Source organism: Aulonocara sp. 'chitande type north' Nkhata Bay, linkage group LG3 (genome assembly GCF_057382095.1).
Source record: "Aulonocara sp. 'chitande type north' Nkhata Bay isolate Kocher_YH1m ecotype deep benthic linkage group LG3, A_spYH_male_GT1.1, whole genome shotgun sequence".
Taxonomy (NCBI): domain Eukaryota; kingdom Metazoa; phylum Chordata; class Actinopteri; order Cichliformes; family Cichlidae; genus Aulonocara; species Aulonocara sp. 'chitande type north' Nkhata Bay.
In genome coordinates, this window is record NC_141346.1 from 60,815,624 (window position 1) to 60,838,004 (window position 22,381).

The window sequence follows — 22,381 nt, forward strand, 5'->3', positions numbered from 1 at the left end:
AAGTGTGTCAGAACCTCCTCTGATGTAATGAGCTGTTTAACTTAACTAAATTAAATGCCTCTTCATAGTTTGTCCATTTCCATTTGACATTTTGTTGCAGCAGAGAGTTCAGCGGGTGCAGGACTGTTGAAAGGTTTGGTAGAAACTTGTGGTAATAATTAATTAAGCCCAAGAATGAACGTAGCTGACTCACATTTTTAGTGTCTGGTGCCTTCAGGACTGCTTCAACTTTGTCCTCGGTTTTGTGGAGCCCATGTCTGTCGATCTTGTGTCCACAATACTCAATGGCATCCTTGAAGAACTCACATTTGTTTTTGTTTGCTCTCAATCCATATTTTTCTAGCCTGGCCAGGACTGCTGTTAGGTTAGCCAGATGAGTCTGACCGGCTGGAGCAGCATCTAATAACCAACTCACAAAATAAAGAAAAATAAAAACAAACCAACAAACACAAAAACACCAGGCATCATGATACAGACTTATAATTTGCACCAATGTTTTTTCGAAATTCTATACACGAAAGTGAGCGCGAGAGCCCTCGGTGCGCCTGCTCGCTGCCAAAGTCAAAGTAAACTTTATTGTCATCTCCGCTACAGACAGTCCAGTATACAGAGATATGAGATGACGAGGCTCCAGTTACAGCAGTGCAAGTAAACAAACAATAAGAAGAGTAGGAAAATAAATATACACTTTAGGACCAGGGGTAAAGGATCAATAACAATTTAAATTTACAGTTAGAGGGGAGGGGGCCCCTGCTGCTTCCAAAAAGAGCACATTTCATTTATAATGTTGTAAATCCAAGTCCATTATGTATTCATGATTTGAATCCTGGGTTGTGTGAAATCTCAGAAATGCACCCTAGATGAAGTGAATCTGTGAACTAAGGTGTAGGTCTATTAGATCATGTTGTGGTGATCCTTGTGTTGGGGGATTTGTGTTCATACTGGAGTGCAAAATTAAAACCAATGGAAGATGGACAAGAAAAGTTCAAAGCCATCATGGTGCTCAACTTAGAAAAAATAGAAAAGAAGAGGAGGAGAAACGAGCAAAAGATGCAGGTAAGCAGATGTGTGATTGGATAATGGCAGGTCATCCTGAAACTATCAGAATCAGAGTGAGTCAGAAATTATGTGGGTTACAGTTGCTCCAAGAAGAAATGGTAAAAAAACAAACAGTAACAGACTAAACTCCAAACAATACATTATGTTACAGATTTAAATATTAATTAGTCCTTGTCAATTGTTGATTTGTCCTGTTCTCATTGTATGACGAATTATGATGGCTGTTTGGTAGCCGTCTGCATACAATGCATACTCTCTCTCTCTGTGTGTGTGTGTGTGTGTGTGTGTGTGTGTGTGTGTGTGGGGGGGGGGGGGGGGGGGCAGAGGGATTGTTCGCCCAGGGTGCCAAACAGGCTAGGACCGCCACTGCCTGCAAATAAACAGCATTGACATCAAAAGTTTTACATTTCCTAAATGTATCCCACAATCTGAATATAACACCCACTTCCCCACGTTTGATCCGCTGTGTTAAATATGATTAAGAACAGAATTCAATCATTTGCAAATCCTATAAACCAGTATTTTAAACAAAGTGAGAAAATGAAACATTTAAAGAAAAATATTAGCCCATTTTGAATTTGATGGCAGCATCCTCTCTCCAAAAACTAAAGGCTTTACGATGTTTAGTGCTGGACCATGTTGGTTAATGTGTAAACTCAACAGTTTCCATTTTGATTAACCTGACCAACATCTAACATAGAACACCTTTGAAGTGGACCTCGCAGCCTGTGGATAACTTCAAACACGTCGAGGTCTTCAGAGGCTGAACTTTGACCCAGCATCACAAGGAGCGCCATAAACACTTGTTACGGTTATTAGAAGGAACCCAGCCTTTAGACATCCCCACAATGACATCGTGACCAAGGGTCTGTTGCATGATTTTTAACATGGCTACAATGTGTCGTCTGCTGAGTCATCGTTTAATACAACAACGTACTGAAAGAGAGCATTCAGCATCTGACTGAGCTGGACTAACCTTCCCTTTCAAAAGTGAAAACTGCAACATAAAACTGGAATACAACCAACTTCTAATGAAATGTAACATTTTATAACATGAACACAGATTCCAGGTGAGCTGTGTCTTCCAGGACTGGATTTACCAGAACAGGTATGAGGACGGTGCCTGACGGGCATGTACGAGCTGGAGTGGATCCCAGCAGACACAGGGTGAGGAGACAGACGACCGTTCACGCTCACACTTATTCACCAGTTAACCTAACCCCACTACCTGAATGTGTGTGAACTGTGGGAGGAAGCCAGAGTCCCCTGAGAGGACCCACACAAACACGGGGAGAACATCCAACCTCCACAGAGACTCTCTCTGCACTAAAAGTACAAAATAAAAACCACACCGTCATGTAATTCAAGAAACTGGTCTTAAAAACAGTTAATCTAATATGTCCACATGGAGCCCGTGTTAAGGTCCGTACTGGGCTTCAGAACATCAAGTGAACAACGTCAGATGGGACCTGAGTGCGTTGTCTCCTGATAGAAAGTGCTGAGGATCAGAAGGACTCAGGGACAACACGATATCTGTCCAGCAGAGGGCGGCATTATTCCAAACGGCTCCATCCTAGAAACATGATGTGGAACAGCTGACCTGTAGATCTGCTCAAGAACAATCGTCACAGTCTGATCACAGTCAGTCCCACGTCTGCCATGTTCTCAGCTTCCTTTAGTACAGGTAGCTTTAATGATCATTTCAAGTGTGGTTGTTTCATGGAAACAGAGAGCAGACTGCAACATCTGTGACAGCCACCTCTAACACTCTGATGGACGTGTGGACAGCAATGCTGCCTGGAACAGTACCGATGTTTCAGGGCTGATGACGTTTTTGGGTGGGACATCTACATCCTGACATATCAAGGTTACTTTACTTTTACGTAAATTTGCTTTACAGAAAAATAATAGCGTTTGTCATCCCTTCACAAACACACACATCGATTTAAACCTGACAGACACATATTTGGAAAGTAGACGCGATGAATAAAATCAGGAAAACAGTTATTAGTTATTAAGTTTAGTGACGGCAGCAGGGACAAAGCTGCTTTTATAAGACTTTGTCCTGCATCATTCTCATGATAAAACAGACTCAATGGCCCCAAGATATTTATATGACTGCACTTGCTCAGGTTTGTCCGGATTTCAAACTGTTCTAAAAGTCTTTTGATTCAAATCTGGGGCTGTGTTATTGAAAGCAGCAGAGAAATCGATGAACTGAAGTCCTTTACTCTCTACATGTTTGACAATCAGGTGAAGTAGAATCAAAAGCGCGTCCTCCACTCCTCTATTGGGCTTATGTGCAATCTGCATTGAATCAAGCTGAAGTTCAGTGTCTTCCATAATCACATTTCTGATGATTTGTTCAAAGACTGAGGTGAGGGCAGCAGGCCTGAAGTCGTTTAGAACTTTTGGACGACTAGATTTAGGACCAGGAACCACGACAGCTTCTTTCCCAAGAGAGGGCATGAACGATTTATTCAGAATAACCTAAAATATGGGACTGAGTTCTTGAGCACAAGTGTAGGAGCCATATGAGTTGTTCCTTTTTGTTTTGGATTAAGAGGGTTGGTTTAAATGCACACCTTGTATTGGTGCACGGGTGTGAGGCGTGACTCGTGGGCGTGTTAGGTGATAAATGTGGTTGCACTCACCTGATGAGCAGAAAGGTCGGGTGAGCATGAGGGGAAACCTGTTGACCCCAGCTTGAGTCATTTTGATGCATTTTTGGCTGTAACTTGATGTATGCTTTATGCACTAATTGATGCCATAGGCCGATGTTGTAGTTTGGTGTAGTAATTGGTGTAATTCGTTGTGAGTTGCAGTCATTGTGTTTGTGCAGTCTGTGCATTTGTTTAATAGTTCGATGAGCCGTTTGGAATAATGCCGCCCTCTGCTGGACAGATATCGTGTTGTCCCTGAGTCCTTCTGATCCTCAGCACTTTCTATCAGGAGACAACGCACTCAGGTCCCATCTGACGTTGTTCACTTGATGTTCTGAAGCCCAGTACGGACCTTAACACGGGCAACAGACCCTTGGTCACGATGTCATTGTGGGGATGTCTAAAGGCTGGCTTCCTTCTAATAACCGTAACAAGTGTTTATGGCGCTCGTTGTGATGCTGGGTCAAAGTTCAGCCTCTGAAGACCTCGACGTGTTTGAAGTTATCCACAGGCTGCGAGGTCCACTTCAAAGGTGTTCTATGTTAGATGTTGGTCAGGTTAATCAAAATGGAAACTGTTGAGTTTACACATTAACCAACATGGTCCAGCACTAAACATCGTAAAGCCTTTAGTTTTTGGAGAGAGGATGCTGCCATCAAATTCAAAATGGGCTAATATTTTTCTTTAAATGTTTCATTTTCTCACTTTGTTTAAAATACTGGTTTATAGGATTTGCAAATGATTGCATTCTGTTCTTAATCATATTTAACACAGCGGATCAAACGTGGGGAAGTGGGTGTTATATTCAGATTGTGGGATACATTTAGGAAATGTAAAACTTTTGATGTTAATGTTGTTTATTTGCAGGGTTTAAAAATAAATGTGTTTATTGTTTGAAACTCATACTTGGCCTTCTACTCTTCATGGCTGCTTAACGAAGCTAACAGGGTGGACAGTCTGAGGAGCTGGGAAAGAAAAGCGTCTGAACTGCTTTAAATTTCTTGAAGACATTTTATCCAAGAAGTTTCTTCAGTTCTGAGAGAACGGCGCGGCGGTGGTTGTGGATAATTTTGCCGAAAGAAAACGGCGGAAGAGGGGCGGCTGAAGAGTAAACTTTCAGAAGTAAGTACTGAATATTATGTCACTTATTTATGTGCAGATGTTTAATAATGAAGAACATTAAAACATTCCTGTTGGCCACATGTTGGCAAAGTTATGTGACATTAGTGATGTTTGTACTTTCAGCGTTTACTTGGTTTTAAAGCCTTTACTTTAAAATATACGCTGTTCAATAGTCGACCTTAATCCTACAGAGAATGTGATGATTTTGTGGATAATTAAAGTCAGTCATATATCCACAAACACAACAAGCTGAAAGTCAGTGATGCTGCTCGGTTTGCAGTCCTGAATATCACGGCACAAGCAGGATTCACTGCACTGTTAATGTTAGCTATGTTATATTGCTGCCTCTGTTCGGTGGTGTCGAGCCAAACGGACTTTAACGTGTGTTTGAACGAGCTGACGGTTCACTCGTTAAGCTGAAAGAAAGATGCTTTAATCACAGCAGTCACACATGTGTCCACTGCACCATCTGGAACTCTTCTTGTTTAGCACTCGTAATAACACAAACGCTAAATCCTCCTGTTTGTAGCAGTGTGTACACCTGAGACTGTCACCTGTCTGTCTGTCCTGCACTCTCTCTCTGTTTCTTTCTCTCTGATTGTGGAATAAAAGTATGAACATGTGTTTATAAGTCACACTTGTGTTTGAATCCTGCACCTTATCACACATTTGATTTCCATGTGTGACGACTGCAAGTGTCCAGAGTGAGGACAGACTGAGGGACCCACTGCTGCACATCATCTGTGAGGCTTTGCAGCCCTGATGATCCACCAGGACAAACTCAGCAGTGTGTGAGGAAGAGGAGGAGGAAGAGCCAGCAGCAGCTGACAGATGGAGAGAATAGACAGACTGTTCCCTGTTTGTGAAGGACTGCTAGGAAAGTTTAACATAACTGTCTGTCCTGAATCAGTCTTATTAGGTAATGTTCAAATAATGTTATCCTCCCAGTGTTTTCAGTGTGGGAGAAAGTACTCAGGGCCTTCAAGTTACACACTATGAAAGGCAGCAACAAGTTTAATGTTCAGAAACCTAAAGTCTGTATCAGCAGCAGAATGGAGCTAAAAATAAATGTTTGTTTCAGTTCTATTAAGCTTTGAGTATTTTGGATCAGTAGCACTGCTGTGTTTGTTGCATCATATTGCTGTAATTGTTTATTTGCTTTATATATTCTGAGCTAAGTTGATCTATAGTGTTACATCATATTCTATAAGGATGTTATGTGTTTGTAGACTTTCTGCCCAGTTTGACCCATTTAGCAGAAGTCAGCCTGTTTAAGGCTCTGATATCTATTCTGTGTGACTTAAAGCAGTTATGACATGGTCTGATTTTCTCACCCAATAAAGGAATATTTCATTTATCAGTCTACTCTTCATTCTATCAGACACAGTTATCACAGCTCGTACGTTTTCTTTTTACACATATATGTAAGCACTGAGCCACATTTAGTAATGCCAACATATTAAAAGAACAATATTTCTCTCTTATATATGATACATCTATATACACACTGTCACAGATACTTGAGTGTCTTTGAGTGAAGATTTAAGGTGATAGGAAATATAAATAACTGCAGCTTGAATCTTTGACACAGAGTTCATGCTTCAGAGTTCAGATGTTCAGAGTTCATGGACCGTTGAGGCTGCGAACTTTAAGGCTGCAGACCCTGAATTGGGATACAGCCATCGACTGTGGAAACCTTGCAAGTGGATCGTAAAGGTTGTTACAGAGTCTTTCATGTCTAAATTTGCCGTTAATAATTATATAATTGTAGGAATCATCTAGTTTGCTTACACTGATTACGTTGGCACTTTGTTAGCGCTACAACAACGGTCAGACCCCCGAGGCATCTAAACTTTAGTAAGAATGTGCACTTTTGACACCTCTGGTTAGCATTTAGTGGTCAGTTTCAAACGTATTTGATTTTTGCTTGTTATGAACAAATTCACTTCACTACTTTTCACGATCTGTAACATCAATGCACATTGTTCCATTTACTGCATATTGCACTTTATTCATATCTCTCATTCCACCTGCAAAAACATTGTAAAGGTCGTCACAGAGAGTTTTATATATGTATAAATACTAATATTCTCTATTTATTCTGTTTTATTGCCCAGATGTTAGTTAGCCTTTGTTCAGTTGTCTTTTATATGTCAATAGATACGTATGTCACAAATAAAAGTTTCTTGTAAATTATGTTTTTGTAAAGAATTTTCTCCCAAATCTCTTACATGCTAACTGTAACGTGTTATTTCTGCTAAAACCTGAACTTAAATGTGTATATGGTGTTTATCTGTTTTTCTCTCTGTTTTAGATGCAAATATCAAATTGGAGTTCTGCCTCCAGGCCAGAATTGCAGGAATGCACCACGTGTTGGCTGTTTCACTGCCCTCTGTGCCCCACTCTCAGCCCTGCTGTCAGGGCAAAGATTGAGCAGCATATAAATGGACACATTCAAAGTGCTTTGCCTTTCAAAGGTATGTTGGTATTAAATATACCTCATAGTTAAAGTCATAAATATGCACTTCTTTTCAGCACCTCTGCAGGTCTTTGTTGACTTAAAAGTTATTTTTCACATTGTACAGTTCAGTTCATTCATCAGCGAGAGAAAAAAGTGTTTTCATTAAATATTTTTCCTGTTCACCACATTTCCTGACAGCTCTTGTGATCCACACCATTTTGCTTTCATTATTGAGGACGGCTTGGATATTTTTGTTAATATGTACAATCTGATTGTTAGATAAACTGACTGCATTCTATACAACTACATTTAAATTACATGTTTTTTCTTTTTTTCTCTCTTACAGACAAAATGATGTGCCGGTGCACTTTCACTGCCCTTCTGTAACATGACAGTCATACAGCGTGGGGATATGGCAAGGCAATTATTGTCATGTCAGCATTCAGGACTGCTCCCCACTGAACTCTCCGTGGAGCCTCGTCTCCCTCTCCATGTCTCGTCTCCAGCATCTAAACCATTTCCTGAATCTTGGGTAGAACATTCATGTGCTCCACCCTCTGTGCTAAATGAAACTGGGGCTTGTGGAAAGTCCATGAAAATGAAACGTCCTCACTGTGGTCTTAGTCTTCTTACAAAAAAACTTCAAGGCTCACATGATGAGGAGGCATTCAAACAGGTCAATAGATGTTTGCCTGGCCTGTCATCCACAGTGTTTTTGTGTAGAGGGACTTCTTCCTCTTTGTTTTTCAGTTTGCAGAGGACATGGAGCTCTTTTTAAAAGCATGTGCTGACGAGCAGAGACTACAGGTCAAAGCGATGTTTGACATTTAATGGACAGATGAAGGCACTGGCTGTTTGTTTGTGTTTTTTATCTGTTGTTTGTTTTTCAGTGTACAGAATTCCAGTTAAACTTATTATAAAATGCTGTTCACTTGTTTCCATACTTATAGTAAAAAATGTAAGTGTAAATGTAACAGCATTGTTTATACTTGTAACTTCAGAGTAAAAAGCTTATTGTTGATATTAACATTAATGTATTATCCTGTAATCAATAATATTTTTATGCATTTTACGCATTAACCCTCTGATCTCTATCCTGGCCATTTGGGGCCACTTCACTTCTCCTTGTTTGACTGCTACACTGCAGTGGACCAAAAGAATGACGCAGGTTTGATCTTAAGGCTCTAATAGTTGTGTGTGTTGTGCATGACATTGCAACGCAAACATGTATTTGCAAGATAGACTGGAATAAATTATGATGCATCAAATATTACACAGGCTGCAGTGAATTGTTGTTGATACAGGTTATTGAGCTTTGAGTTTCCCAGTCAAACGTAGCTTTGACACACATGCTAACACTCTTACTCTTGTACATTTCATAACAAGACACCAAAGCCAAAATATTAGCTCTCAAAAAAAATTCAAAGCTGCAGCTGCAGCACACACAGCAACAAACACTGTTAGTAAATGTGTCCTGGAGTTTCTGCAGGTGCAGAAAGTGCTGCTGCTGTAAGTCAGCCTAACAGCTTCCAGATCACTGATATTTCTGGAAAGATGGCAAGAAGGGCATCACAGCTCATTTCTACAATCTCCCAGATCTTGGAATACAAGCCCCTGTCCCATGAAAACCACTTCACAGTAGTAGGAGTCCACTAAAACCTACAAATGAAGAGTGATCCTGGAAGAAATAGGGCGCACACTAGTGACCTCAACAGTTGCAAGACAGCCTTGTCCCCGATGCTTATATGAAAAAAAATATGAAGATATATGAAACCATTAGGACTTTATTACTGTTTTATCTGAAAAGCTACTGGTAATATTTAACCTAACTGGGATTTAAAGTGTAAAAAACAGAATGTAGATAAAATTTTGGTTTTGATGAAAAGGAGTGGAGCTTGTGAGCCACAATGTAAGCAGTGTTGCTTTGCTGACATGCACTCGATGCTGGCAGTACAAGCATTGTAGTGGTTCTTATATTTTTGTAAACTAACTGTATAATATATTGAGCCATTCAACAGTACACAAATGTTTGTAGGCTCCTTTTTGTATGCAACCTGCATGTCTTTCTGAATTAATTGTTTGTTTATATCATGTTTTTCAGGAAAAAGAAGAAGTTAAAGTCAAGTGGAAGCCCTGCTCAACATGGTATGTAGTAACAACTTTGTTGGACGGGAACAGACATTCATACTGTTGATAAATAGTTATCACCTCAATTTGAATTCATGTATTTGGACTAAAGTAAATTGGGAGCTGTTAGCTGTCAAGCTGCTCCTCTGTGAGGAGCTTGACAGCTTGATAGTTGTCATGAAATCAATATTAAATCAAAGTTTTCCTTAATGACCACAGCTGGCATGAGTTCTCCAAAGCTGCCTGCTGTCTCAGGATCTGTCTCCAAAAAGAACCAGGGAGCGCTAACATGTTATGTTCTAGACTGATGAAGAAAATGCACATTAAACATAGTATAAACTCACTATGTTAAGTAATGTGAAGAGGATGCCTTTAGCTCCTATTGGGTTGGTTCCTTGATCAGTGCAATACAGAATCATTCATCTGGTTTGATGTAATGTCCTTCAAACACGTCAAAATGAGGCTCTGTAGTCTGTGTGGCCTCCACATGCCTGTATGACCTCACTACAACACCTGGGCATGCTCCTGATGAAGTGGCAGATGGTCTCCTGATGGATCTCCTCCCAGACTCCAGGACTAAAGCATCTGCCAACTCCTGGACAGTCTGTGGTGCAGTTGGTGGATGGAGTGAGACGTGATGTCCCAGATGTCCTCAAATGGATTCAGGTCTGGGGAATGGGCGGGCCAGTCCACAGCATCAATGCCTTCGTCTTGCAGGAACTGCTGACACACTCCAGCCACATGAGGTCTAGCGCTGTCTTGCATTAGGAGGAACCCAGGGCCACCCGCACCAGCATTTAGTCTCACAAGGGGTCTGAGGATCTAATTTCAGCACCTAATGGCAGTCAGGCTACCTCTGCCGAGCACACGGGGGGCTGTGCGGTCCCCCAAAGAAATGCCACCCACACCATTAGTGACCCACTGCCCAACCATCATGCTGGTGGATGTTTCAGGCAGCAGAAGGTTCTCCAATATGTCTCCAGACTCTGTCACAAGTACTTAGTGTGAACTTGCTTTCATCTGTGAAGAGCACAGGGCGCCAGTGGCAAAGTTGCCAAGCTTGGTGTTCTCTGGCAAATGCCAAACATCCTGCACGGTGTTGGGCTGTAAGCACAACCCCCACCTGTGGACGTCGAGCCCTCATACCACCCTCATGGAGTCAGTATCTGACCGTTTGAACAGACGTGCATATTTGTGGCCTGCTGGAGGTCATTTTGCACGGCTCTGGCCTTTCTTTCCTACCCCACAGTACCTTTCCTTATCTTTTGTTTCCTACTCTTTTACTTAGTCTTTGATCACGGTTGTCTTTCTAGATAATTAATGTCATTTGTTCTGGGGCGAGTCACTGGCTCGGGTGCATTCTGGGACTGTCAGTTCACCAGTGTGCTGGCATGCTTCTTAACAAACACACCACTACAGCAAACATCTCAGTTGTACTTGTTGATTTCTTCAACAAAACACTGAACAAAACATGTCCTTGTGAGTGTGCTGCCTGGTGCTTTTACATTTTGTGGTAATTTGAGCAGCCCAGAAAGCATCCCATGAATTCAATTATGTTATTGTATCTGAACATGTACACGAGTCATTAAATTAGATGGGAAAGAATGATTCAGGGTAAACAACTGCACCAAGGGAATTACATTTTTCTTCTCAACATGTAAAATGTCTGTTGATAAGCAATTTCTGAAACAGACATTATGAAAATCACATTAAACAGATGTGTTTAACTTTTTATTCTAGCAAACATAACATCAATGATGACACAATCAGTCTTCATCAGAAGTGCTCAAATCACTCTCATCGTCTGGAATGTCCTCCTCCTCCTCCGAGTCCATTTCCAGGAGTGGTTGGTGGCTGAGGATTCTCTTGTACACGTCCTTTACTTTGAGCGTTTCAGCTTTCAGTTCACTTTGTTTTTAAACCAGGCTATGGAGTCCTTTCTGTGCATCCTCCGACATGCCAACAAGGGAGGCTGTAAAAACAACAAAACTATTAAATATAAGTAAAACAAACAAACAAACCTCACCTCATAAACAAGGAGTTAGGATCATGTAATTAAACTTTTTTTAAGGGAGAAGGCAGTGTTAGCTAGCAACCCAAATATAGGTAAAAGATCCAGTAAGACTTTAGTATCTGCTATTATTTTCAATCAATTCATCACCAAATGTATAAATAAATAAAAGATGTGCTTACAGTCTGAGGAGATTGTCCCCAACACCACAGATCGCATTCGCAACACTGTCCAGTGATGCTGCATCTCCCTGCAAAGGATCATCTCCTCCTCTCTCAGGCGCCTCACAGCCATCACCTTCTCAAAGACCTTTCTCTTTGTCCGGAGGTCAGCAGCAGCTGCAGTTTAACAACATCAGATGGGAAAACATAGCAGCATATTATGATTCAAGAACAAAACATTCAACTGCTGCTCAGATACTGGGAGTTTGTTTAAAAAGGATATTTAGAAATCAAGAGCTTACGTTCACTTGTGCTCTGCCAGGGCCAAACGTCGCTCTGCATGAGGGCATCACTGGATACGATTTGCTTTGTTGCTTGTTTCCTTGTTGTAGTCGTCAACAGCAGCCGCCAAGCGTTTCTTCTCATCTAAGATGACCTTGTGAATTCTGTGTCGCCTCTTGTTGCTATCTGTAAATAATCATAAAAAGGAACACCTTCACATAATGCATATATTTACATTTTAATCTACACTCATCAATTCGTTTGCTAGAACAAATCACATCCAGCTTAAACAAACCTGGATCTGATTTTATTCTGTTTACAAAGTAGCTGTACAAGCTGTACAAACTGAGCATCAAACGGTCCGTTTCAAAGAAACTGTGACACCATTTTGTCTGTAAAGACTTTGTGTTCGCACTCTGATGATGACGACAAGCTCCTCTACTCGTGCCTGCAACGCTCCAAGGCTGCCATCAGTTTGATCCGTTTCTAAGTGAGAGGAATATTAATCAGAACACAGGATGAGTAACAGTCACCAAACTACAGTGGACTCTGTAATCACTGACTTGATGATATTCATTATAAGACATCTGGAGCCTTCATGTGCTGCATTATCATGAGATAACAAGTATGTTGGTGTTCAGCTTTATAAAACCAACTAGTACGACATCACTTCAACCCAGGTCCAATCCAATTTGATCAAACGCAACAACTCTGCCATCAATTCTGCTTTTACAAGCTTATTTTTCATTGTTTGTTGACACTGTCAGAAAGATCTTAACTCTAAGTTCTTTAATGAGGCCATGGTGGGTCCTGTTGTTATACACGAGTGCATTATATTGAGACTCACCTTCAGCCCATTGCTGCAGTGTGTCGTCATCCACACCCAGCTCATTTCTGCTCGCATTCAGGCTCTCCACTTGTTCTCTAAAGATCCTTATGATCTAAGAATACATTAATAAATGTCATTCATATGGACATTTTTAGAGTACTGGTGTTTCCCCCCCATTACCACACACATTAAAATGGGTGTTGAAAAAATGACCTTTAGATATCTCTGGCTCAAAGTGCGGCCCAGTTGTTCCACTTTCCTTTTGTTCCAGCCCAAAGCCAGGAGGCTCAGCATGTCTGTTCGCCCTGCATTTCAGTTAGTATACAAATAAGAATGAATGAGCAGGAGACTGAGTGGAATCTCACACACAGACACACACCTGCTTTAGACATGTACTTCGTTGTGATGGCCGCCCTAGACAGGAAACTGTTTACTTGCTCCACCTCTTCTCCAACTGTAGAACCGGCCCCATCCTGAAACGCACCTCCCCATTTGATCTATAGAAAGGAGGTCACAATACATGACTGCTGAATTCATTCAACCTTATAACAAAATGTCTTAAACGTATCCAAGACTACAAGCTGCAGTATACCTCGCACATCCAAGTGTGAGCTACTCAAAATGAAGTACACATTAAGATAAAGTCAAGTAAATAGTATTACGACAACACCAAGAGAAAAACAAAATAAATATCCACCCATCCAAATATGTATCCACACACACACACGTATGAGTATATGGTTATGGCGTTAACGTCATTTTAACAAGATTAACGCTGACAGCACTGATATATATGTGTATCTTACATCATTTGTGTGTCTCTGGATGTATTTCACAAACTCAGCAACTTCCTCATCTTTCTCAATGAAGACACCTTCAAAGTTCCCCTGCTCTGAAGTGCTGAACGAACACGGTGACAGTTGTTTGAAAAGAAACATCAAAATACAATTTTTGTACAAATCCATATTTGATTTATGTCCACAATGCATAACGTACCTTGCATTTGATTGAAAGCGATAAAGCTTGCAGTTTCCATCAACTGAGACGGCGAGCATGTCTGGAGTGCAGGCAGGGCAGCTAAAGCATGGCTCCTTGCACATCCTGTCCACCTCACACTTTACAGCACTCCACTCCAAGAAACTTTTGCTGAAGGCATCAGCTGATATTCGGCCAGTCTTTTAAGTAGAGGACAAACAACAGAATATTCACGGACAGTCATCATAAACATTGATTTGCACAATTTCCTTAAACTTGACAAATTTAGAAACTCACCCTTCCAAAATGGGCTGTTCGTTCATCCAGCACTTTGACAAAGGCCTTAAGTGACATCCCTGCTGCAGCTTCTTAATGTCATAGAAAGACTGAAAGACATCCATTGAAAACAGGGTGCAGAAATTTAAGGTGCCAGGCCAATATCCACCACCCTGGAAGTCCTTAACTGAGGGGGACCACATTAGGCCACAGCTGGTGCAGCTCACCACTGGCAGTGCAAGGTTATAACGGCCTTTAGGAAGGATAAGGAGAAATCCAGTCATGGCTCAACAAAGACATTTGTTTCATGTTGTGAAGATTTCATGTTGTTTTCAAAATCAAAAATCATCCAAAACCCTGAGGACTGAAAAAAAAAATGGTAGGTTGTCTCTGTGTGAGAGACGTTGGCATTATACTCGATATTTTAAAAAAATGCAATGTGTGGATTTCTTTTACAGACAACATCTGCCATATTGTGGACCGCTCAGAGTCTCCCCCTCCAGCGCTGCTAATCCAGACCCCACCGACTCCGCCCCCCTCTCCAGGATGCTCACAGGACTCTGCAGGATCACACCCGTCTGAGGAAACGGAACTCAACATTAAACTCGCAACCTTCCACCTGCTGTCGACGGCACTGAATGAGTATGTGCAGGAGATATGTTATGGATGCCAATCCGGTCACCCCAGCCAGTTACAACACAGTTGCCTGTTTGAGCTGCCTGTGTTTTTCTTCGAGACCTACTATGATGAGGTGATGGAAAAGCTCCGGACGCCCCGATTCATCCCGGCCATCCGTCTGTTTGTTTGCTCATACAGTGTCAGTGAGGCTGAAGCACAAATCATCAGCACTGCAGAGCGTCTTCTGTGTGAACTGAGATCAGTGCCGCACATTGTTTGCACCACTGATGAGAATGTCGGATACCTGCTAAATACCAATCATCACACCCGCGGAGTTAAATCAGCGCTGCTCCACATGATTGGAAACTACTGGTCTGGGAGACACAAGATTTAATGCACATCTGTTATAAAAACCTTACTGTGCACTACACAGAAAATGAAATAAAAACGTATGCTAACACTTTTTTCTGGTCATTTGTATTTGTGTTTGGTCAGAGTGATTATGGAAAACACGCTGAGAAAAATATATCACAACCCTGCACACCCAGGGGGTTTAGGAAGTGTAAAGAAGCTCCGTATCGCTGTCAGTGAGGCAACAGGCTTAAAGCCGTCATTACCTGACGTGGAGCGTTTTTAAAAGGAGATGACACATATACTCTTCATAAACCTGCAAGGATAGAGGACACAGAAATGCAAGGATACAGAAATGCAAGGATACAGAAATAGAGTTTTGGTTAACGGGACTGACAAACAGTTTCAAGCTGATTTGGTTGACATGCGTGAATATTCTGCGGATGATGATAATGTTAGGTACTTATTGACATGCATAGATGTGTTTTCTAAGTATGCATGGGTTAGGTGCCTTGAAACCAAGACAGGACAGGCTGTTGCTGAGGCTTTTGGTGATATTCTGAGAGAGGGCCGTGTGCCTGAAAAACTCCAAACAGATTTAGGGAAGGAATTTTATAATAAACATTTAAAAAAAACTAATGGAGCAGCATAACATCACACATTTTTCAACCTTTAGTGAAATGAAATCATGTGTGGTAGAGCGTTTTAACCGCACCTTAAAGGGGAAAATGTGGAAATACTTAACATCAGTTAACTCGCCAAGATATGTTAATGTGATCCAAGATCTTGTACAGTCCTATAACCTGTCTTATCACAGCTCTATCAAAATGACCCCACCGAGGTGTGCAAAGATAATGAGAAAGCAGTCTTTAACACCCTGTACAAAATGAAACCCCAAAAACCGGTGACTTTTAAATTTAATGTGGGCGATACAGAGAGAATATCTAAACTACGAGGCATATTCTGAAAGGGTTACCATCAGACCTACACAGACGAGTACTTTACCATAAAGGAGCGTTTAGGAAGAGACCCTCCCGTATACAAACTGGAGGATCTCACAGGAGCTGCAGTGAAAGGTGTAATTTACGAACCTGAGATACAGCAGGTGACTATTGACAAAAACAAAAGGTTTAAAATAGAGAAAATACTTGGCAGAAAAAAAGAGGCACTTGGCACTTGAGTTTCCGAGCATTTTTATCCTGAGGTTATAACACCTATTTTAGTATTTAGTATTTATTTATTTATTGTCATTGTCAAGAACAATGAAATTGCGTTTGGGGCTTCCATACAACCCAAAAAAAAAGAAGAAAATAATAAATACCCCTTAAAACCCAAGTGTACATATTTAACCCAGTGTGACTCCAATGCAATAAGACAATCCTTAGCAATAATGTTCGTAGAAATTCAGACAAAGACCTGAGAAACATGACAAAATACAACAATGCAACAATGTTTTAAATGAACCGTATGAGGTCGGTGTTATAGAATTTCAATACCCAAGACTATGGTTGTCTTTTCCACAATCAGATTCGCGAGTGGAAATTTATGATCCAGTCACAAATGGAGCATTGTCCATAACCGTGATTGAGCTGTCTGTGGGGCATTATGCATCTGTGGCGCAGATAATAAAACATTAAAACATAACACCGACATTAAAACACAATACAGTGAAGTTAGTAACTATGTTAGTGTTATGGGCCCTATAGGGGCACAGTTCTCACATTTAGAGGGAGACTGGCAGGAATCTTAGGATTCAAATCAGAAGACCCGTTTGTACTTCATTATAAAAACACATACGCACCACATCCTGCAGACGTATACGGCGGAAAATAGAACATTTTTATTTATGCAGATATCGTTGATTACCAGCTTGTGGGTGACGCCCATGCGCAGCTATTAAGAGCAATAAATATAACAGACGATGACCGTCGGGGAGCCATTCTTCAGTTTGACAGCCCACACTACACACCGGTCTCGAAATCCTTAATCGATGACATAGAAATTGATTTGATAGACGACCAAAATCAACACATACCCTTTTTATACGGGAAGGTGTTTGTCAAGTTCAACTTCCGACCCATAAGACACCATTTTTAAAAAATAAGGATGTCTGTCTACAACACAGATGAAGCAAAATCTGTAAGATATTATTTAAATCAGGCTGGTGGAGAATTGAATGGTTATATTGGGACCAGCACGCAATATGGCGCAGGTCTGGGAGGTTTGTTCCGCAGCCTGTTTAGAATTGCTGTACCGTTGTTTAAAAAAGGAGTCAGCATAGTCAAACCCCACCTAAAAACAGCAGCATCAGGCATAGTGTCTGATGTGATATCCAACATAACCAAGCCAACATCTACTAAACAGGATGGCAACAGCTTGTATGTGTATACACCCAAACCTTCTAAGACCCCTCCCACTGCACGCATGCGTGATACGCCGCCGCCTAAAAAGCGTAAAACGACAAAACCTGCCAGGAAAGCCACCAAACGGAGACAACCACGCGGAGTGAAAAGACCCAGAACCAGTCGTTCAAAAACTACAGCATGTGACATCTTCTAAATGGCTCTGTTACACAACCAATCAGAGAATGTCTAAAAACAGAGCTCGATCTTTTTACTGTCCCATACACACAAACGTCCATAGAGAAAACGACCTTTATTGAAATTCCACCAGTTTCTGCAATCACAGACGGAGGTCCAATCGAGTTTAAATCTCATCGTCCGGAGAGGATTACCTGGATCTAAATGATTCCTATATCTACACACGAGTAAGAATCACAGATGCTGACGGCACAAACTTAGGCAGGGATGCAAACGTGGGACTTGTTAATTATCCAGGTTGCACCTTATTTAGTCAGGTAGATGTAAATTTGGGGGATCGCTTGATCAGCCAATCATCCAACACGTATCCATACAGAGGCATAATAGAATGTCTTATCAATTATAATAAGCAGACTTTAGACACACAGTTCAGCAGCGCTTTATTCTGTACAGACACAGCCTTGCACATGAATGATACATGTATAGAAGGGGAGAGCCAGGGTCTGGTGACCAGAGGTACTTATACAGCGAATAGCAGTATTGTTGAATTGATTGCTCCAGTACACGCAGACCTGTTTTTTCAAGAAAAATTATTACTTAATGGAATCGATCTGTCGCTGAAATTTGTGCGCTCTAAAGACGAATTTGCTCTCATGACTGGAGCTAACACCGCGTATAAAGTTAAAATCGTCTGTGCCAGCTTATTTGTGAAAAGAATCAGTGTCTCACCAAGTGTCAGGCTGGCACACGGCAAGGCTCTGCATCATGCAAATGCAAAATATGCTGTAGGCAGAGTTTCTTTAAAGACCTTCTCCACACCTGCTGCGGCAAGAATATCAACTAATTTATTTATGGGCAGGTTGCCTAAATTTGTCATCATCGCCTTCGTGGATAACGAAGCTTATCCTGGTTCTTTTACACGTAATCCATTTAATTTTAAAACTGTGAACTGTGAACTATAGAATTCATGTGTTTATATGCTGATGGACAGTCGTATCCGGCCAAACAATTCCAGCCAAATTTTCAGAGAAAACACTACACCAGAGAATTTTATCAGCTGATACAAACCACTGGAAGACATTTAAAGGATAGACCATTGGCCATAACACGTGAGGACTTTGGCTACACATTATTCTGTTTCAATCTGGAAGCTGATGAAGGACATTCAGGGAACGTATCATTAGTTCAAACAGGGAACGTGAGGCTGGAAACCCGTTTCAGAAATCCGCTACCCCGAACAATGAACCTGGTGTGTTACTCTGTATTTGATTCAGTCATCCAAATATCTAATATGAGACAAGTGCTGCTGGACGACTACTAAACATTCAAAATGAATACAATAGAACTAACCAGCATTGTTAAAAGGATTAGTAACAGGGCTCATCTTCTAGGCGTCTTAGCATGTGACCAGCTGCCAACAAAGCCCATCAGATATCCATGCATGGGCATTGTGAATACAGATCCATCAGACTTACCTGGGAAGCACTGGTTGGTGTTCTATATCACAAAGACAAGCAAGGGCACTTTTTTGACAGCTTCGGTAACTCACCTGATAAGTTTTCACCCGAGATAAAAGTTTTTCTTTTAAAAACACCGCTCGGATATTGTATTCTGGGAGACAGGTTCAGAAGGACTTTTCGGCAACCTGCGGACAACACTGTGTGCTTTTTCTATATCATGTCCAAAAAGGAGCGTCTTATTCAAGACTAATTAATATGTACAGTGATAACCTTGTTTGTAACGATGCAATGGTTTGTCATTTTGTTAACAAAATAAGACCTGTTTCTGCATGTTTTGAAAATAACTTTGATTGTGTGCAGCGCGGATACTGATTCAAGTAACAAATAATAAAAGATAACAGAAGAGAATATCGTTTCATCTGGTATTTATTTTCACCTAATTGTTAAAAACATTATTTAGTAATAATAAAATCTGTAAACATCAGCATAGAGTTCAAAAAGTAGTAAAAAGGGGAAAACTGTCATCTGTTTAACAAAACAATATAGACATAAATAAGAAAAAACACATAAGTAGTAGTGTATAAAAAGGGAAACAAATGCGAGGGTAAATGATCTTTTTTTCAAGAATAAGAAAAACAAACATAATTTTAAAATTCATTAAAAATCGATCCACCCGCTTCTACTCTGCCTTGATTTTTTATGTGTGGTAAATAAGCTTTGATCACTCAGTGACCGCTTCTTGTGCAAACCATTTGTTTCCACACTCGGGTCGCCAGTGTCGCCTTTATATTGGCTAATAGTCCTCCTCACCTCAGCATTAGGAAAAGCAGACAGAGGAACATTTAAGCGGGCGAGTGTTTTTAAAAATGTCGACCACCCTGCAGGCCATGAAACATCTGTTGCTCTACGTGTTGCTGTTGCACTTTTGATCAAATCATAGAGATGCAAACCTCTGATTCTCTGGTTGTCAATAATAATCTCACCCCTATCATTCCAAGAAACTCCCGACGCACGAGTGAGCGCTGTTAAAATAAGCTCTGCATTTTTTCTGCTCCTTTTTGCCATATAGGACAAAATCTCATCCCAAACATGTCTTTTTGTCTGTCGCCACCAACATTGCTTTGGCGGTCAGATGCATCCTGACCGGTTTCAGAAGGCAAAGATAGTGTTAGCACATTTTTTTCACTCATGCCTTGTTTCACAAGTGAACGGTATCTCTGAAGAATGGCAGAATACTTTTTAGCCTCTCATACACATCCAAATCTGCAGCTGCAGCACTTCAACCATAGCTTTGTCTCGCTCGTTTTGCTCTACATGTCTGACGGAGCCTGTATGTTGTTTCTGCTGATGGTTTAACATGTCCAACTGATGCTGCAGGACCAGAAACATTTTCTGTGTGTGCTCCATTTTCACCTATTTGCTATAAGACTGGTGATGAAGGGTATGGTAGCCCCTAATAATGGTAGCAAAAATCCTCCAGATTGGTTGATGGATCTTCTCTTTTTCAAACCTTTGACCTTTTTGTCTGCAACCAGCCTGATTACTTTTTTTTCTTTTTTAGTTGTCTGTACTGTTGATCAGTCAGCGGGATAACACCTTTCAAAACATTGAGCGATATCTCACACAGAGCATTAATAAAATCCATGCTTGCATTACAAATAATATTCCTCCGTACGCTGGGTGGGGATTTATACAACAACTCCAACAGTGCAATGTTTCTCTGCATCCGTGAATACGACATCCTTTTAACCGCTTTAGCCGTTTTTTGGGGATATAAACAACTTGACGATCTGACAACAAATTGGTTCTGAGTCTTAAATAGTCAGGCGTCTTAGATTTATAATTGATTAGAAGATACCCGTATGGGGTGGATGTGGCATCATTAAAAGCTTCTAAGAAGTATTTTGTATTACCTGGAAACATCTGTCTACCTAAAACTGAAATTTGATATTTATCTCTCGGGTTGTTAAACAGAGTTAAATAATTAGTGTTGAACGAAATTGTTGCATAAACAAATTCTGAACTAAACACATGCAGCTCAAGTTCCTATGATGAACATATTGTGTGAACACATTTTGAACTTCTATGCTGTCAGACGCAGTATTCATCACATCGTCGATAATGAGCAAGTTGTTCTTATCCGGAGGTAAAAGGACATCGTCACTCAGAGACTCCGGTATACCATTCACAAAGGTGATTTTTCTTATCTGAAGAAGTTGATTGTATAAAGGTTGCCAGCAGGAGTAGATGTAAACAATATTGTCAATTTTGGCTGAAATAATAGTGGATGCTTTTTCAATGATGCTTTTGACAAAGAAAGTCTTTCCACAATTACTCGGCCCGCTAATAACTAAACTAAAGGGTGCTGGAGCCTCCCATCAAAGGCTTGATCCTGATCAGTATCCATAAGGGAGTGTTGTATAGTCAGGCAGCACCCTTCTCTTGTTATAGACCACCTGAACTTTTCTTACAACTGTTTCATTCCTGAGATGAAACCTCTTCTTATTGCGTTTGATGGTGTCAGACTCTGCAACTAAACACGCATCCCTGTTGGCCACAAATGCCTTGACTAAGCCTTTCAACGATTCGTGGGTAACAACTTTAGAATTAACATCATTGAGTGTTACACCTTTACACTTAACCTGAGTCTTGCCCTGTTTTGTGTAATAACATTAGCATTTTGGACCTCCAGAGACAAACTCAGTAATGTGATCATCCTCTCCAGACCCGCCATCATTGAGCTCATCAGTCAGCTCACTGAGGTATGGTCCTAAAGGGGGTACCCACTCCCCGGGATGAGAGGTGAAGATAACTGAATCTGTGTCGCAGTAAAGAATGTGTTCCTGCAGCTTGTCTAACAAGTCATACAGAGTGAGCCTCGCATAGGCCGTAGTCATAGCACCGACAAAGACATTCACATCCTTCACCCGCGACCCTCTACCATCAGCGTGACACCACTGAACCACTGCAACATCATCAGAGATGAAACAAAACTGGCGTCCGTCATAATGGTCACTGAACATCAGCTGTGTGAATCTGGCAGGGTCTGTAATCAGCTCGCAAGATGGCATATTTGTTCGCATGCAGAATCCCCCCAGAGAGAGTTCAGAAGCAGTTTATTACAACTTCTGATTGCTTTGTTTACACAAATCTTAGCAGGGTCAAGTCTGATGCCTTCTCTCTCATAATAGTCTTGAACAAACTTCTGCTGCTCCTCAGCTGTTTTGACATTTTTCGGGTATCCAGATGCCTGCTGCTTCAATTTCAAAAATGTTTTGAGTGTGTCAGTCTTATTAGGGAGGTGCCAAACTTCAGCGATGCAGACAATCTGATACCCTTTTTCAATAGCCTTTTCAAGCTCAAAGGAAACCCAAGTACCTGACAGTTGCCTCTCACGCTCAGCATGCACACAATCACTGTGCTGGCGCTGCTCTTCAGCACACGTT

General features: G+C 41.0%; 2 protein-coding genes across 2 annotated transcripts in view; both read left to right on the plus strand.

Moving 5' to 3' along the window:
• The window catches only part of LOC147336420 (protein NLRC3-like), a 95,483-nt gene that overhangs the window by 46,415 nt on the left and 26,687 nt on the right, over positions 1-22,381 (plus strand). The gene's annotated exons all lie outside the window — the stretch shown is intronic.
• On the plus strand, positions 14,343-15,037 carry LOC147336423 (uncharacterized). Its single transcript, XM_086286190.1, has one exon. The coding sequence runs from the start codon at positions 14,343-14,345 to the stop codon at positions 14,976-14,978; it is 636 nt and encodes a 211-aa protein (XP_086142316.1). The 3' UTR covers positions 14,979-15,037.